At 51.5% G+C, this 17,059-nt stretch overlaps 3 protein-coding genes across 3 annotated transcripts; 2 read left to right on the forward strand and 1 right to left on the reverse strand.

The window, feature by feature from the left end:
- Positions 1-384: 384 nt before the first annotated feature.
- LRRC47 (leucine rich repeat containing 47) lies at positions 385-5,702 on the forward strand. Its single transcript, XM_058818823.1, has 7 exons — positions 385-1,026; positions 1,466-1,912; positions 2,603-2,719; positions 3,417-3,532; positions 3,822-3,924; positions 4,293-4,382; positions 4,560-5,702. The coding sequence occupies exons 1-7, from the start codon at positions 385-387 to the stop codon at positions 4,770-4,772; spliced, it is 1,728 nt and encodes a 575-aa protein (XP_058674806.1). The 3' UTR covers positions 4,773-5,702.
- A 516-nt stretch (positions 5,703-6,218) lies between these two features.
- Positions 6,219-8,701, reverse strand: CCDC27 (coiled-coil domain containing 27). The gene is made up of 6 exons (XM_058818552.1): positions 8,602-8,701; positions 7,660-7,790; positions 7,441-7,518; positions 6,959-7,171; positions 6,469-6,573; positions 6,219-6,353 (listed from the first exon to the last, which is right to left on the reverse strand). The coding sequence occupies exons 1-6, from the start codon at positions 8,699-8,701 to the stop codon at positions 6,219-6,221; spliced, it is 762 nt and encodes a 253-aa protein (XP_058674535.1).
- Positions 8,702-8,834: 133 nt separating this feature from the next.
- LOC131567083 (myo-inositol 2-dehydrogenase-like) lies at positions 8,835-15,473 on the forward strand. The gene is made up of 9 exons (XM_058818553.1): positions 8,835-9,076; positions 9,831-10,355; positions 11,142-11,212; positions 11,563-11,671; positions 12,303-12,433; positions 12,803-12,910; positions 13,804-13,922; positions 14,643-14,799; positions 15,325-15,473. Exons 1-9 carry the CDS (start codon positions 8,835-8,837, stop codon positions 15,471-15,473), a joined length of 1,611 nt encoding a protein of 536 aa, XP_058674536.1.
- Positions 15,474-17,059: the final 1,586 nt, after the last annotated feature.

Below are 17,059 nucleotides of genomic sequence, written 5' to 3' on the forward strand. Positions count from 1 at the left end.
TGTGAGCTGCACACGTGTGTGCTGTCACTGGACCTGTGTGACTTGTGAGCTGTACAGGTGTGTGTTGTAGCTGTGTGAACTGCACATGTGAGCTGTACCTGGACCTGTGTGACTTGCACGTGTGTGAGCTTTACCTGTGTAAGCTGTGCCTGGGCCTGTGCGGCACCGCTGGAGCAGACCCGCGGCTCAGCAGCATGCGGTCCCGTATTTTGCCTTGTTTACGGTACCACTGCATCCAGGAGCGGTGATCCCATCCCGTTCCGCTGCATTCCCGCTGCCGCGTTCCCGCCGCGGGTTCCGGTGGCAGCCGGACCCTCCCTGCGGGCGGGACCGAGCCGGGGGCGGCCCTTGCACGGCGGCGGCTCGGGGCGGGCTCTGTGCGCCATGGCGGCGGCGGCGGCGGGGCCGTGGCCGGAGCTGGAGGCGGCGGCGCGGGAGCGGCGGCGGGAGCTGTCGCTGTCGGGCGCGGCGGTGGCGGAGCGGGTGGCGGCGGGCGGCGGGCGGCTGCCGGAGGCGCTGCTGGCGCTGCCGCTGCTGCAGTCGCTGGAGCTGAGCGGCTGCGCGGCGCTGCGGGAGCTCGGCCCGGGCGTGGCGGCCGCGCTGCCCGCGCTGCACACGCTGGTGCTGAGCCGCAACGCGCTGGGCCCGGCCGGGCTGGGCGAGGGGCTGGGCGGGCCCCTGCCCGCGCTCCGCCTGCTCGACCTGTCCGGGAACGGGCTGGAGGCGCTGCCCGCCGCGCTCGGAGGGACGGGCGGCGGCGCGGGGGACGCGGCCCCGGCCTTCCCGCAGCTGCGCAGCCTCAACCTGAGCGCGAACCGGCTGCGGGAGCTGGGCCCGGGGCTCGCCCGCGCGGCCCCGCAGCTGCAGGAGCTGCTGCTGTCCGGGAACCGGCTGCGAGCGCTGCCCGGAGGGCTCCTGGCCCCCGACGGGCCGCCCGCGCCCTTCCCGCTGCTCAGCCGCCTGGACGCGGCGGACAACGAGGTGGCCGAGCTGGGCGCGGACATCGCGGCGCTGCCGGCGCTCAAGGTGGGAGCCGAGCCCGCGCCCCGCACGGGTCCCCGTGGGGCAGCCCTGACCGCCCCATCTCTGTCTCCTCCAGAGCGTCCCCATCGCGCCCCCCTGACTGTCCCATCTCTGTCTTGTTTAGAGCGTCCCCATGGGGCAGCCCTGGCCACCCCACCTCTGTCTCCTCCAGAGCATCCCTATTGCACAGCCCTGAACCCCCCCATCTCTGTCTCCTCCAGAGTGTCCCCATCGCACACCCCTGACCCACCTCTGTCTCCTCCAGAGGGTCCCCATCATGCAGTCCTGACCGTCCCATCTCTGTCCCCTCCAGAGCGTCCCCATCGCGCACCCCATACCCATCTCTGTCTCCAGAGCATCCCCATCACGCACTCCTGACCCATCTCTGTCTCCTCCAGAGCGTCCCCATCGCGCACCCCATACCCATCTCTGTCTCCTGCAGAGCCTGGACGTGGCCAACAACCAGCTGCGGGAGCTGCCTGCCGCGCTGGCCGACTGCCCCCGCCTGAAGGAGGCCAACTTCAAGGGCAACCAGCTGAGGGACAAGCGGCTGGAGAAGATGGTCAATGGGTGCCAGACCAAGGCTATTCTGGAGTACCTAAGGGCCGGGGGACGTGGGAAGGGGAAGGCTGAGACTGGCAGAGAGGACGTCAGGAAGAAGAAGAGGGAGAAGCAGCAGAAGAAGGACGGCGGGGATGGGGAGCAGGATGAGGTGGAAGAGGCGAGCAAGCTGCTGGTGAAGGTTCTGCACGTCTCTGAGAACCCAGCGCCTTTGGTGGTCAAAGTGAGGCCGGGTGTCAAGGATGTGCGAGCCTTCATCGTGTGCTGTGTGCTGAAAGGAGTGAACTTAAAGCCGGGCAATGCTCTCAAGAGGTTCCTGACCATGCAGGTAACAGCTGCAGCCTCATGGTACTCATTTGGAATGGGAATATTGCTGGCAGAGTTGGAAATAGACTGTTCTAGGCCTCTTCCAGCAGATGAATTTGGAAACTTAAGGTGAGCTCCTCACCCAGCAGCTGTGAGGATACAGGGTGAGCTGTCCCTGCCAGCAGCACATGCCCAATCAGTCTGAAATCAGCAGAACTGGTTTTTGGGAAGGACCCATCAGAGCTCAGGTGTTGCCGTGAGGGCAATGGACACACGCACATTTGTGTTGTGATTGTAACAGCAGCTTGTTAGTGCTGTGGAACCTGTTAAAAGCTAAAAATAACCCTGTGTCCATGTGGAGAGATCCCCTGAATTGGCTCCAGCTTCCTGACTCACAGACCTGTCCCTGGGCCTGCTGCTCACCTGTCCCTTAGGTGGCAGGTGGCAGCTGCTTTCAGGTTACAAGGCTTGAGTATTTGGAATTGCTTTCTGACTTAAAATTTGGTTTCCCTGTAGAAAAACATGTCACATGTTGTCAGGCTTTGCTACCCTTGCATTTGGGCTGTAACAGAGATGCAGGTGAAGGGAAGGGCTCTGTTGTAGTCACCTGGCTGGTAGTGCTGCCAGCATTGAATACAGAAGAATCTGCCCATAGGAGGGATAAATCACATTGAGTTTTTGATCTATTTTGATGGCATCCTTTATGTTTCAGACCAAGCTGCATGAGGACATCTGTGAGAAGCGCACAGTGGCCACCATTGCCACCCACGACTTGCAGCTGGTCAAAGCTCCTCTGACATATGATGTTCAGCCTCCTGACGAGCTCAAGGTAGGGCTTAAGGATGTTTTCTTATCCCCTAGAACCTAGAAAACAAACTCCATGAACTTTAGATGTTGTACTGATTTCTTTGCTGTCCTGCTGTACCAGGTGCCTGGTTTAGTACTAGTGACTGAGCCTGTTTTTCAAGTGGGTGTTACAGCAATCCATGTGAAATGGAAATTATTTCCATGCTGAAAAAGGCATGACAACATGCAGGAATATTGTTTAATTATTGACTTGCTTACAGGGGAGTGTTGTAACCCTGGTGTTTGAGTGAAATTCAGTTAAAATGTGTGATGGTGTTCACAGGGGTTCTTGGATGAGAGAAGAGATGAGGATCCGACTCCATGTTTCAGAAGGCTTGATTTGTCATTTTATTTTATATATTTCATTAAAACTATACTAAAAGAATAGAAGAGAAGGTTTCATCAGAAGGCTAGCTAAGAATAGAATAGCAAAGAATGATAACAAAGGCAGCTGTCTTGGACAGAGAGTCTGAGCCAGCTGACTGTGATTGGCCATTAATTAGAAACAACCACATGAGACCAATCACAGATGGACCTGTTGCATTCCACAGCAGCAGATAACCATTGTTTGCATTTTGTTCCTGAGGCCTCTCAGCTTCTCAGGAGGAAAAATCCTGAAGAAAGGATTTTTCGTAAAAGTTGTCTGCGACAAAAATGTTTTGTTTTCCTGTGTGGTGCAGATCACGCCCCTGGGTCGGAAGGAGATCAAGGCCAAGGATCTTCTCCGGCAGCTGCAGCTGGAGGCTGAGGAGCAGCGGAAGCAGAAGAAGCGTCAGAACGTCTCTGGGCTGCACAGGTCAGTGCCTTGTTGTGGTTTTCCCACATACGTTTAGGTGACTGCACTGGGGATGTGACAGATGCGTTCAGAACAGCAGATAGAAGGGAAGCAGAGAGGATTGAAGGGTGTGTGGTGCACATGCTGTGAGCTGGGGGCATCAGAGATGAGGTAAACTTGATGTAGTAGCAAATGGGCTGCAAAGCAGTGCTGAGATCACGCACCGATTCCTTTTTGTCACTATTTCCTGCCCTTGTGTCCAGCTGCTCTCTCAGTCACTCACTTCTTGCTGCTTTGTTTCTCGTGGCAGGTACCTGCAGCTGCTGGATGGCAAAGACAGCTACCCGTGCCTGGTGGATGCTGAAGGTGCTGTGATTTCCTTCCCACCAATAACCAACAGTGAGAAAACAAAGGTACTTCCCATTCATGGAAATACATTAATAACTAAGCAGTGTTTCTTTCTGTTGAGAGATGTTTAAGTCAAAGGCATACACAGTTCTGTGAAACTTGTGTTTGTAGTCCAAGTACAATCTCTTACAGTTTATATGGGCTCCACTGTCAGACTGAGAGGGATCTGGGAGTTATAGTTTTATCTCTTTAAATCTGTTCCAAAACACCAGCCTACGGGCAATAATATGTTTTTTTATTTGTAAAGAACAGCAGAGCTTTGCCCCTGATTAAACAGGGTGAAAGCCTTCACTCTGTGCACTGGGATGTGTCCAGGGGGCTGTGGGTGAGCTGCTCTGACTCCTGACTTGCTTCATCTCTGAAACTCTTACAGATTAGAAAAGAGACCCGGGACCTGTTTCTGGAAGTGACAAGTGATACCAGTTTACAGATCTGCAAAGATGTCATGGACACCCTTATCCTGGTAGGGAGTTCAGGAAAATATTCTTCTGTTCTTGGGGGGGCTCCTGCCAAATGTGTCATTGCTCACATGCATTGAGAAGAACGCAGAAGTTGATTTGTATTTTTGTAGTATTGTTACTCCCTCTCTTCGTTCCCTGCCACAGAATTGATGTTGTTCTCTGTACTTTGCTTTTAACAGAAAATTGCAGAGCTGAACAGATCTGCCTTGGAGAACAAGGAAGGCTCTGGCTCAGATATGGAATCGGATGCTCTCTGTGGACCAGGGAATTTGAACCTGCCCTTGGTGGTGGAGCAGGTGCGAGTGGTGGACATGGATGGGAACTTGAAAGTACTTTATCCTTCCAAAACTGACCTGGCCACAGTGGCCTCTCTGCTGACTGTGATCCGTTAGCAGCTGCCTGAGCTGAGAGAGGATTCCATTGCCTTTATTTGGGTTTTTTTACGTGTATTCAACAACATAACTGGTGCACAGTGAGATGGTTTGGGTTTTTAAAGAAAAGATGTGGAGCATCCTGCTGGGAAAGCAATGGCTTCAGAGTATGGTGAGCTACAGCAAGGAAAATTGGGATTTTCATCCTTAACAGAGATCACCTGTGCAAAAGAGCAGCATCTTCAAACATGGACTGAAGGCAGAGAAGCTGTTGGATGTCAGAATGCAGTAGAGAAGATCATTACAACATTTAAAACAAGCACAGTCACATTTTTCTGCAAGATCACTTTGTCCTCCTGGTGTTTCATCTGGATCATTATTATGGCAGCAGAGAAATGCAGTAATTGACAGTGTGGAACTGAGGTCCTCTGCTGGGTACAACCTGGAGCCACAATGCCAGAGCACTTTGCTGACATCTTGTTCTGCAGAATTTTATCTGGAGCAGCTGTGAACATTTAGTTGCTGTCAGAAGCGTTTAATTGCTGTCAGAACTTGAGGGATGCATTTTAAAGTGACAGTTTTTGTGTTCAGGCATGAGCACAGCTTCCATTTTTAAGGGATTTGTTGAGTCACCTGCAGGGTTTGTGTGTCCCAGTGCATTTCAGGGCCATCCTCCATCCCTGTGGGAATTGTGGTGACCTTGTGTGTGCCCAGAGAGTTACTGTGGGTGAGCACTTCCAAAATACAGGCAGTTGGAGCTCTTGTTTTGCAGTCTCTATATGTGTGGGTGAGCACTAGTGTGCACTCACACCTCTCCCTAAGCCAAGGTGGCCCCCAGACTGACTCTTTTCTGGTAAATTGACATCTCAGAGCTCCAACTGAACTGCTACTATGTCAAATGCATCCCCATGTTGGGACTTGCACATGGAATGGAAAAATAAAACAGCTTTTGCAGCCCTGGCATTGTCCCTCGTTTTGGCACTGGGGGATGTTCAGTCAGGTCACTTAGAAACTTCCCAAGGCAAAAATGGGAATTATACACTGCCCAGCTGCTTGTAGCCAAGCCAGCCTTGTGCTTCAGGCTTCTCTGGGAAGTCAAGTGTGACTACAGACCAAGGACTTCCAGTGACTTGTGCTCTGATTCAGAATTAACATAAACCAGGGAATACAGGGGACAGGTAATTGCTGCACTTGGAATTTGCAATGGGAAAACTCAGCCCATTCTGATTTCACAAATTTTCTTCCCAATGAACTTACAGGAGTTATATCTTGAACATAATCGAATTGAAGAGGTGTCAGAAATTTGCTTTAACCATTTAAAGCATGGCTTTAACATGGCTGAAACAATTGAATCAGATACTCCCACAGAACTTGGTGTCAGTAAAATGAGTTTAATCTGTTGTAAGGCACCAGCTCGGAGCTGAGACCCCAGAGCCTGCGCTGGTGATGGGTTCTGGCTCTCAGCCATCAGAGCTTTTCCATCCTGGAGGATTTCCTTCTCCTTGCTGGTGATGCTGTGCTGCTGTCACTGCTGAGCAGGGACGTCCTGCTGCCTTTGTTCTTCAGCATCTGCTGGAACTCCGTCCGCTCGTTGAAGATTTTCTGAAAACCAGCCATGTGTGAAGAGGTGGGAAGGCTGGGAGCAGCACTGCAAAGTGTCCTCTTACCTCAGCAGTCCCCTCCTGGCTGCTGGAAGCTGTCTGCAAGAGCCACATACCTGCATTGCCTCCAGCACGTCATCATCCGTGAGCTCGCCCTGGGGGTCCTGGATGCCCTCCACGCTGAACGTAGCCTGGATGATTTTGTTTCTGTACCTTTCAAACTTTGGGTAAAAGAGGAGAGCAGGTGTGTTCAGGCTTTATGTGCAATTCCTTGGCATTTGCACTGATCTACAGAGACTGTGAAATTACAGGCAGTTTGGGCTTCATTGAAAGTGCTGTGGTAACCATGTGGGTCTAGGTGGGCCAAGGCTCTTTCCCTGGCAGATCTGCCTGCAGGAGATGACTTTAGGGTGCTTCTTGTTACCTTGGGTCTGGAAGGATTGTTAGAAATCTGACCTGAACTCACCTTTCTCAAGAGTTTCTGGTATTTGAGGTCTCTTTTGTTTTTAAGTGGCACAAGAGCTGCCTGCTCCACAGCTAGGGAGCAAATGGATTGAGATTCCCAAGAGGGAGACAGGGCTCTGAGGTGAAAGAGGCCACGCTTACCTTGCTGCTGATGAGCTCCAGTGCCACTCTGGTTTGCAGCTCTGTGTGCTGCAGTGCCTCAAGCTGGCTCTGGGTCTCCCTCTGGGCCTGTTTCTGCTGCAGGAGGTGGAGGCGGGTGCTCACAGCCTCAGCCTGCAGCTGGCTGATTGTCCCCTGTAGCTCACTGATGAGCTTGTTCTGCTCAGCCAGCTGGAATTCCTGTTCTGTGACAACCTGAGCAGATACAGGAATCCAGCTGTCACTGGGGAGAAGAAAGTAAGCAAGTTTGGCCTCATTTTCCCACTGTTTGGTCCAAATGTTTCCTGGGCAGAATCTCTGGACTGACTATGTCACCAGTACTGATAACTCGTATTATTTGGTGTTTTCTCTAAAAGTACTTGGATTGAGTGGGGGTTTTATATGCTAAACGCCACCAGCCCTAAAACCAGCCCAGTGAAGCAGCAAACACCAGACTTTTCTCTAGAGGCTTTGCTCAAATTCACCTGTTGAAGGTTTTCGTTCTCCTCCACCATTGCCACCACTGCTTCTTCCTGCCTCTGTTCTTCTGTCAGGCTGCAAAACTGGAAGGAGAATATTTTACTCTTCAGTTTCACAGCTACAGGTTCCCCTCCTGCCTGTGAGAGAGTGAATGGTGCAAAAATCCCAAATTCCCAGCTGCTGTGTCTCCTGCTAGCCATGGCCACCACGCTCTTGGGCTGTACCTTGTCAGACATAGCTTGGAGCTGGACTTCTCTCTCTCTGAGCTGCTTCTGGAGCAATTCCTTTTCAGATCTGATTCTCCGAAGCTCAGATTCTTGGATCTCCATCTGTCTTTGCAAGGAAGAGATGGCACCTGTGAAGTGGGAGAGTACTCTGTTAGCAAAGCAAATCCCTGCTGAACGCTCCGTGGCTGCTTTTTTCAGGTGAGCATAAGCAAAGCCACTGTGGGAACAGTCTGGGACCAGACTTGGGTCACATTAATGCTGCAGCCACAGTAATTCTGGGTTATAATGTGGTTTGTGGGTTTGTACAGCCTGGAGAAGAAAAGGTGGTTTCACTTCAGGGAGACTAATTGTGGCCATCCAGCACCACAAGGAGCTGACAAGAAAGAGAGTGTTTGCAAGGTGCTGAAGTGACAGGACAAGAGGGAATGGCTTCACACTAATAGAGAACAGGGTTAGAGTGGATATACAGAAAAAATTCTTCCCTGTGAGGGTGGTTAGGCCTGGCACAGGTTTTCCAGAGAAGCTGTGGCTGCCCCATCCGTGGCAGTGTCCAAGGCAGGTTGGACAGGACTTGGAGCACCCTGGGATAGTGGAAGGTGTCCCTGCCCATGGCAGGGATGAGACTGTGTGATTTTTAAGGTTCCTCCAGCCCAAACCATTCTGTGATTCCTTGTGTATTAAACAACCCAGCTTTGAGGTGGGCGCTGCTCTGAGGACATGCAGAGTGGGCATCTCAAGCCCTGCTTTGCTACTCTGCTCAGCGCTTTCTCTGCTGGGTTTTCTCATGGTCTTCACTTCCAAGGGCAGAAATAAAGTGTTCTCAAAACAAGCGGCTTTTCAGCCTTTGAGCGATACCCTGTAATATTTCCAAGGTGAAAGGAGCCGAACTGAAGGAAACCTAGGCAGGTAAAGGCGTGCTCTGGGCACCTCCCGCGGTACCTATGGCCATCTTGTGGTCATCCTTGGCTTTCCGCAGCTCCTGCTGGAGCTGTCCCATGGTTTCGGCGAGCTCTGGTTCCTGCGAGTCATCGGCTTCCATCGCCCGCGGCTGGGACCGGGCTGGGGTCTCTCCCGGAGTCTCTCCCGTCTCCTCGGGGCTCGGAGCGGGGCCGCTGCCGGGCAACGGCGTGAGGCGGGCGGGCCTTCCGCTTCCGAGTCAGCGGGGCCGGGCCATGGGGCGGAGGAGGAAGACGCTGCACGACTACGCGGCCGAGTTCTCGGAGCTGTCGGTGCGGCGGGAGCCGGCGGGGCCGGGCCCGGGCCCGGCGGGCGCCGTGGAGACGCTGTTGTGCACGCCGTGCCAGCTGCCGCTGAGGGTGCGCCGCGACCGCATCCTGGAGCACCTCAGCTCGGGCCGCCACTGCCGCAACCGCCGCCTGCTCCGGCAGCTGGGGCTGCGCGCCCCGGGGCTCCGGTGAGGGACACAGCGCTGCTCGGGGTCACCCGGCTTTTCCCTGCCTCATTCAGCCTCACCCGACCGACCCCTGCTCGGGGGCACCCGGCCTTTCCCTGCCTCATTCAGTCTCACCCGACCGACCCCTGCTCGGGCTCACCCGGCTTTTCCCTGCCTCACTCGCTCCATTTCAGCCTCACCCTACCGACCCCTGGTCAGGTTCATCCTGCCTTTCCCTGCGTCACCCGCCCCATCTCAGTCTCACCCAACTGCCCCTGCTCGGGCTCACCCGGTCTTTCCCTGCCTCACTCGCTCCATCTCAGTCTCACCCGACCCCAGAACAGTGTCCCCAGTGCCCGTCCCCCTGTCCTGGGCACTGCTGAGGCTTCTCAAGTGCCGTGCCCAGTTCTGTTCCTCACTACAAAACAGACATTAAGGGGCTGGAGTGTGGTCAGAGAAGGGCATGGAGCTGGGGAGTCAGTCCTATGAGGAGTGCCTGAGGGAGCTGTGGGTGGCACTTAGTGGTGTGGTTTAATTGACAAGGAGGTGTTCAGTCAAAGGTTTGCCTTGATGATCTTGGAAGTCTTGTCCAACCTTAATGATTCTTTAATTATGTCTGTCTCACCTGACCCCACTCAGGAAGCATTTGGACAACATCTAGTGGCATTCTTGGGGTGTTCTTATGTGGGGTGTTCTCAAGAGTTGGATTTGATGATCCTTGTGGATCCCCTTCAGCTCAGGATATTCTCTGATCCTCTGATATCTCTCTCCTCAGCTCTGCAGATCCCGACTCCAGCCTGAGCCTGAGCCTGCCCCTGCCACTCAATATACCCTCCCTGCTCTCCCATCCGTCCTTCCTCATCACCACTGGATCCAGCACTGGCTACAGCATGATCCCCTCTCCACCATCCTACAACAAACTCCTGCTTCCCCACCACCCCATCCCCGCCACACACACGGATGACCCAACACCCTCCACCTCTACCAGCTACCCCTCAACGCTGGCCACCTCCTACACCAGGATTGCACCTCTTGGCCAAAGTGGGCCTGCGCCTGATGCCTCCAACAGCCTGACACCCTCCTCATGTCACGGTTGCAGCGGCGTCGGCCTCGTGCTCTTCGGCGCAGGGCTTGTGAGCACAGCCTTGTTGCAAACCCTGCTGGAAGAAGCTGGCTGCTGCCTGCTCTACGTGGTGGAGGATCAGCTGGAGGAGGTGGAACGAGCCTTTGGTGCCAAGGTCCCGGCTGGCACCAGGGTGCTGCGGCAGCAAGAGGCCACCATCGCACTCAGTGATCCACGGTACTGACCAGGGCAGGGAGTTCCATGCAAGCCTTGCCTTCCCCTCTGGGAAACTCTGTAGCAGCCCCAGACTGTGCCTCTGGCCACCAGCTCCTGGATGTGGCTCTTCTCAGGGTGGGGGGATTCCATACAAGCCTTGCCTTCCCCTCTTCTTGTTTTGTTAAGAAATTAAAAAAAAAAAATTTCCTCTAGTCCCACAGAACAATAATAAATGGCACCTTTCCTGCTGCCTGCCAGTTTCCCTGTATCAGAGCAGTTGGCTGAGTTTGGTGGCTCTTGGAGCTCTGAGATAAGCAAGGGTTGGTGTAAATTGTGGGAGGGTTGTGGCGTTTTGCTTTCCAGTTGAACTGAACAACTGTAACATCAGTGAAGTGCTGTTGCTGTCAGGTCTAAAATATTGCAGGAGCAAAAGGCAGAGCTTTTAGGAAAGGCAGATTTGATACTAGAAAGCAAAGAATCACAGGAAGCTAAAATGCATTGATCAGCAGCTCTACCACATAAATACTTCGGATTTAAATCCCTTGTAAAGGAAACCTTTAAAAGATTTTATCGTAGAAGATGCAGGAAAAGTAGTGCAATTCCTTTGTGCCACTTGTGATTTTAACCTATGTGTGTCACTATATTTCATCCTTGGAGCAGGCACCAAGTTCCTTCTATAACCCAGCTGGCTCTTCCAGAGCAATGGGGTTTTAGTTTTTTTTTAACTGTAACCAAATAGAACTTTTGAGCATTGTTTGATCTAGTGAAAACCTTGTTCTTACTGAAGATCTCTCTTGATTCCTGCAGAGTTTCTGGAGCCATTATTTGTTCCCCACCTGACAAAGCCCCTGAGATGGTAAGAGATGCCTTACGAGCAGGTGAGAGGAGCAGCTGCACATTCAGCTTTTCCCTGTGCCCATTGGTGTGCACTTGTGAGTGTGTTTGTGTTTCAACAGCAGCCCTGGAGCTGTGCAGGCTCTCAAATTGTGTAATTAAAGTAATTGAGATCCCTGCTGATGTTAATGGCTGGACACCAGTGGGGTTTGTGCTGTGCTGGTCCCAGTATGACTGGGCAGTCCCACTCCTGAGACAGCTGAAACCACAGCGGGCAGGCAGAAGGGGGTAAATGCCATCAAAACCAGAAATGTAATGAGCTGTTACCGCAAGATCAAGGTGTTTAGTGCAGCTGTGTCTCCCCTGAGCCTTGTGTGTGTCCTGTTTTGCACAGGTAAAGGTGTGTTCTGTGAGGGGCTGCCCAGCTTGGACAGACAGACAGCAGAAGCCTGTTTTGATGAGGCCGACAGGTGTGGGAGGCCACTCGTGTGTGGGTTCTACAAGTAAGACCAATGGTTTTCCTGTGATTTATTCTTTATAAAATCCCATGTCTGGAAGCAGCACTGATTCCTCAGGCTTTCCTGACTTGGTCCTCAAATCAGCTTGGTTTCACCTTGAGAGGAACAGTGGATTTGTCTTTACAAACAAGCTGTGGGTCTGCTGGTAGATAAAACTAGCACTGGGAGAGAAAAGAAACAATGGGAAGGGTTCCACTGATTGATGAATGGAAAAAGATACTTGCTTTTACAAATAAACTTTAGGTTTGCTGATAAATGAATTTAGACATTGAAAGATGAAAGAAACAATAGGGAAGAAAAATTCCGTAAGAATTAAAAATGAAAAGGGAGAGTTGTACATTGGAGGGAAATCTTTGGTATCAGGTGTATCAGGAAGTCTGAACCTCTCAAGTACCTCAGTTAATGGGGAAAGAGAGAAGGGAAATATGGCCAGGAAATTGGGATAAAAAGGAGGCTGAGTCCTCCAAAAATTGGAGAGATCCCGGGGGAATGCCCCATGGCCTCTGCCTTTATTCAAATAAAGCCAAAAAGGACTCCTCAGTCTCCTTTTTGGACATAAACCTCTGATGTTTGTGGGTTAATTTCCTAACAGCCTCATCCTTGTTTCCCTTGGAAGGCGCTTTGACCCAGCCCTGCAGTTCCTGTACAAGAAGGTTCGGGACAGCCGGGCCCTGGGCAGCATCCACAGGATATCAACCATCAGCAGCCTCTATCCTGCAGCCTCTCTGAGCCTGCTGAAAGCCTCAGGTACCCAGCAGCTCCCTTCACTCAGAGTCATGGAATGGCTTGGGTGGGAAAGGACATTTAAGCTCATCTGTTCCACCCCCTGCCATGGGCAGAGACACCATAACCAGATCAGGTTGATCCAAAAGCTGTCCTGGAAATGCCTCTGTGTTCTGTGGGAATTCCCCTGAATTTGTATAGCCTTAAGACTGATCCATGGGGAGGAGCGTTTTTTGAGGAATGTTTTCTTTACCAAACTTAATTTCTGTGTGTTTTTTTTGTCCCTTTATTAGTTTCTTCACTGTGGGGGCTTTTTATACCATCTCTGTGCAATTCAGAAGTGGCTGTGGGTTTCAATATGGAGACATTAATGCCCAGTTTTGGTTCTTCCAGGTGGAATTTTTTACAATGCTGCCATGCATGACATAGATATTATCAGTTTGCTGTTGGGAGAGAGTGTGCCAGATACAATATTTTCCCTGGGCCATGCCTTCTGTGCAGGTAAGAATGAGTCTTTTGATGGTTTATTGGGTACCTCTGGAGTTCAGGGTTAAAACTAGAAAGAAAGAAGGAACGAGAGCATTATAGCCATGGCAATTGTTCCATTATGGAGCAGCTGAATAAACAGGCTGGTGGAATGTAAGGGAGGTTCCTGGGGGTATTTGGTGAAGATCTCTGAATCTGGTGAATCTCCTGCTGAGGTGAAGCAGTTGCAGTGGAGTTACCATTGAACATGACTCTGCAGGACATCAGGTTTGGAACCAGAGTGCAGAAAATAACTGAGCTAAGGTTTGAGCTCACAAAAATGTCAATGAAATGTTCATTCTCTGCTTTCTCTGGCCCTTCCCTGTGGATCCCAGCACAAAGCTGTGTGTTTGCTCTGGGTCATGTTGGGCTGATATGCTTGCTCTGGGTTACCACACTCATTTAAACCAACCATAAAAGGTGGAAGCTGCCATTTTTGAAATGGAAATGCAGAGTTTTAATTAAGGAAATTGCAGCAGCTGCCAAGCTTGGCTGGCTGGGGTGAGGAGGGGCAGGATGCAATGCTCTTTTCCATGGCACACATTGAAATGCAGCAAACAAGAGCCCTCCAGGAGGGTTCTGTACCCTCTGCCTTGCCCCAGCAACGTGCTGGAAGTTGCCTGATCCTGGAAGCACAGGTGGGTGCCCTCATTAGAGAGCTGCAGGCTGGGAGGGTGGAGTTGGGCCTGGGGCTGTGTGTTCCTGCAGAACTGCCTGTGTTCCATCAGGAATGCTGGTGAAGCAGCTGGGGTGCTGTGGGAAGCTGTCACAAAGCCAGTGTCACCTCCCCAAGGAAGAACAGCAGTTTGTAGCTGTAGAACTTGCTGGTTTGCTGTTCCTGGGGTGAGCCAGGCCTGTTTTGTCCCCAGACATGGGCTGCCTGAGGGATGTGGACACGGTCACCATCAGCATGAAGTTCCCCAGCGGAGCCATTGTCACCCTGGACATCAGCCAGCACTGCACCAGGAGCTGTGACCAGCGGCTGGAGGTGGGGTCCTGCTGCTCAGTCAAGTCTGTTTTGACTCCTGAGTGTGCCTGCAGCACATTTCCCAAAACCCCTCTGTTACAGAATCACTGAGGTTGGCAAAGACCTCCAGGACCATCAAATCCAACACCTTGTCACCCAGAGCAGAGCTTTAAGTGCCACATGTTTGTTTGCCTATTGCCTCAGCAGCAGTGGCTTCTTGTCCTTTTTCAATCTACAATCCACCTTCCTTTTTCTCACCCAAATTTTCTCTCTGTCCCATGCATTATGTGGTGTTAAGAGCTGCATGAATCATACCAGTGCAAGAACTGGTGTCATCTCTCCTGAGGCTGAAATTGTGCAGATTTCCTTTGTCCTTTCCAGGGTGGTCTCAGCTGTGTAGCAGGAGTCCTGCATGTGAAAGGGGAAGAAAAATGAAAATTCCTACAGTAATGAATAATTACAGCTATGGGGGGCTGGTCTTGGGGAGGAATTTCTGTCAGGCACTTGTTTAAGGGGCTTTGTTTTGATCACACAAGCGAAAGCCGCTGTACTACAGCAGATCCATGGTGTTCTTGTTGTGTCTGAGCCCTACTAGGACTGGGGCAGCTGTGATTCCTCATTTCAGAACCTACTTTTGTCTTGGTTTTACAAACCAGGGCTTCTCTGGTGATAATCTGTGTGAGATTGAAAGTGTGATAACTTCAAAATGTTCTTTCTTCCCTGTTTTGCTCCTTTCCTCAGGTTCATGGGTCTCAGGGGACCTTAAGGATGGACAACCAGAACCCCCTGGGCATCACAGAGCATGGGACTTCTGTGTCCATCTGTCCCCAGACCCAAGCTGAGCGCTACAGAGATGCCTACAGGGAGCTCTTCAGGCACTTCCTGAGAACCCTGAAAGGTGGGACAAGGCTTAAATGGATGGCTTTGGGTTGGCTTTGTTAGGGGATGCACCATGTCAGGCCATGGAGGTGGGTGGGGAATGATGATCTGAAACGCTGTGCTGGGAAGAAATGAGAGTTGGGAGGGGAAATTGCCTTGGACCTTACTGCTGTTTGTGACAGCCAAGAGATCCTCAGCCAGAGTCCTGGCTGCCCAGAAGGGATAAAAATCACAGAATCATGGAATGGCTTGGGTACAAAGATGCTTTGAAGACCATCTAGTCCACACTATCCTCAGACGGAGTCCTGGCTGCCCAGAAGGGATAAAAATCACAGAATCATGGAGTGGCTTGGGTACAAAGATGCTTTGAAGACCATCTAGTCCAAGCTATTTTTATTCAGCAGCATTTCAGTTGTTGTGGCTGCATTGACAGGGCAGGAGGAGGGGCTGAAATGTTTTAAGTCCTGTGGCCCCAGTGCTGTGGTGGGATCTGTGCTCACAGGGGACCACAGGTTTCATCCAGTGCTTTGTTCCTGTCCCACAGGCCAGGAGCCCCCCGTGGTCACCAAGGAGCAGTTCCTCTGGACCATCCAGGTTGCTGCAGCAGCTGAGCAGTCCTGGAGGAGCAGATCTGCTGTGGACTTGCACAGCAGTGCCACTGATCCACCTGGGGTCAAGGCTGAGCTCGTGTGACAGCCACTCCCACCCAGTGGCCTCAGCAGAAGCCTGGATGGTGGCTTTGGTGTTCCCACTGGGAATGCCCAGCAGACAGAGGCACTTCTGAACCAGGAGCACTTGGTGCTGGGGCAGGGCAGGGTTCCTGCCGTGTCAGCCAGAGCCTGCAAGAAATTCTCTGTGGTTTCATCCAGGTGGCCACAGAGCTCTGTTTTCCTGGGAGAAGAGGGATGCTCCTCGGGCCAGGCAGGGTGGTGTAGGACCACCAGTAGCTGGGAGGAGGGAGAAGTCTCCCCTTGGAGAGGGAGCAGCCACTGTTCTCCTCTGCCTGGAGGAGTAGTCACAAGCAGGTTCCTTCCCAGCAGTGCCACAAGGGAGGTGATTTAATGCTCAAAAAACCACAGGAGCATCTGTGATTATGTTTAGAGTGGATATATGGAAGGAATTCTTCCCTTTGAGGGTTGTGAGGGCTGGAATGGATTCCCCAGAGCAGCTGTGGCTGCCCCATCCCTGGAAGTGTTCAAGGCCAGGCTGGACAGGGCTTGGAGCAGCCTGGGATAGTGGAAGGTGTTGGGGTGGGATGGGATGAGCTTTAAGGTTCCTTCCAAACAAACCAGTCTGGGTTCCATGATCCTGTTTGGGACATAAACAGCAGAAGGCAGAGCCACAGGCCAGGCACTGTCTCTGCCAGGAGCTTTGGACCTTTCTCATGTGTGTGGAGCTCTCTGCAGGTGTGTGGCTCTGCACATGCGAGTTTTCAAGACTTTTTGAAACCTTTTTTTTTTGTATTTTTATTGAATTACAACAACATTCTTGACTTCTTCCATTCCAAGGCATTAGTTTATAAACTTCTTGCAAGAACCTTTAGTTCAATCGATTTCCAATTCCTACCTGTGGAATATACAATCCTAAAACTAGAAATAACGGTGAAATTTGTGTTCTTTTTGGGAAATTGTTTTTAACAGTGTAATTTTTCAAGCTCAGAAAAACTGTGTCTTAATGCTTGTTCTCCATTCCATTCACTATTTTTTAGCCATTTATTAAAAAAAAGTTTTATGTGTCCAGAAGCTGTTTTTTGCCTCTCTGTACTTGCTGTAGCAGATTAGTACACAATGGTGGGTTTCTTTTTTGTTTCAGTAGCTTTGAGGTCCTACAGTTGAAGGTTTACTCTGGGTTAAGAGGGCACTTTCTGTCCAGTTTTAATTTCCAAATCCAGTAATTCCCACATGTGCTTTTATTGTGTTGCAAAAACAAACCAACAAAAAAATAACCCAAAACAAAGAGTAACCACAGCTATAAAAATAACACATTTTCCAAAGATAACATTACAAAAAATACAATTCCTATCACAGAGTGATCCATTAATACTGCTGGGAACAGCTCCGGGAACACTGGAAATGTGAGTGGTTGTTGCCAAAGCTTTAAAGCATTAAAGTGCTGAGCCATTTCCTGGGGACACAGATCACCGTCAGCCACACCAGGGGATTCCCAATCCCAAAGATTCCCAATCCCTGTGGTGTGAGGCCTCAGGGATGGTGGCTGCACCTGCAGCTCACCAGACTCTGAGGAAGAGGAGGGACAAGAGGCAGCTGAAGGCTCAGAGC

This window comes from Ammospiza caudacuta, chromosome 22 (genome assembly GCF_027887145.1).
Source record: "Ammospiza caudacuta isolate bAmmCau1 chromosome 22, bAmmCau1.pri, whole genome shotgun sequence".
NCBI lineage: Eukaryota > Metazoa > Chordata > Aves > Passeriformes > Passerellidae > Ammospiza > Ammospiza caudacuta.

What these genes read in the sequence shown, in the direction of transcription:
- LOC131567083 (XM_058818553.1), top strand. Translation starts at nt 8,835, where the DNA reads ATGGGGCGGAGGAGGAAGACGCTGCACGACTACGCGGCCGAGTTCTCG. An exon ending in ATCGCACTCAGTGATCCACG is followed by an intron (nt 10,356 to 11,141) that starts GTACTGACCAGG and finishes TGATTCCTGCAG; the next exon opens with AGTTTCTGGAGCCATTATTT. An exon ending in GGGCCATGCCTTCTGTGCAG is followed by an intron (nt 12,911 to 13,803) that starts GTAAGAATGAGT and finishes TTTTGTCCCCAG; the next exon opens with ACATGGGCTGCCTGAGGGAT.
- LRRC47 (XM_058818823.1), top strand. Translation starts at nt 385, where the DNA reads ATGGCGGCGGCGGCGGCGGGGCCGTGGCCGGAGCTGGAGGCGGCGGCG. An exon ending in AGAGGTTCCTGACCATGCAG is followed by an intron (nt 1,913 to 2,602) that starts GTAACAGCTGCA and finishes TTTATGTTTCAG; the next exon opens with ACCAAGCTGCATGAGGACAT. An exon ending in CCAACAGTGAGAAAACAAAG is followed by an intron (nt 3,925 to 4,292) that starts GTACTTCCCATT and finishes AAACTCTTACAG; the next exon opens with ATTAGAAAAGAGACCCGGGA.
- CCDC27 (XM_058818552.1), bottom strand. Translation starts at nt 8,701, where the DNA reads ATGGAAGCCGATGACTCGCAGGAACCAGAGCTCGCCGAAACCATGGGA. An exon ending in TGACCACAAGATGGCCATAG is followed by an intron (nt 7,791 to 8,601) that starts GTACCGCGGGAG and finishes CCCACTTCACAG; the next exon opens with GTGCCATCTCTTCCTTGCAA. An exon ending in AGAACGAAAACCTTCAACAG is followed by an intron (nt 7,172 to 7,440) that starts GTGAATTTGAGC and finishes GTATCTGCTCAG; the next exon opens with GTTGTCACAGAACAGGAATT.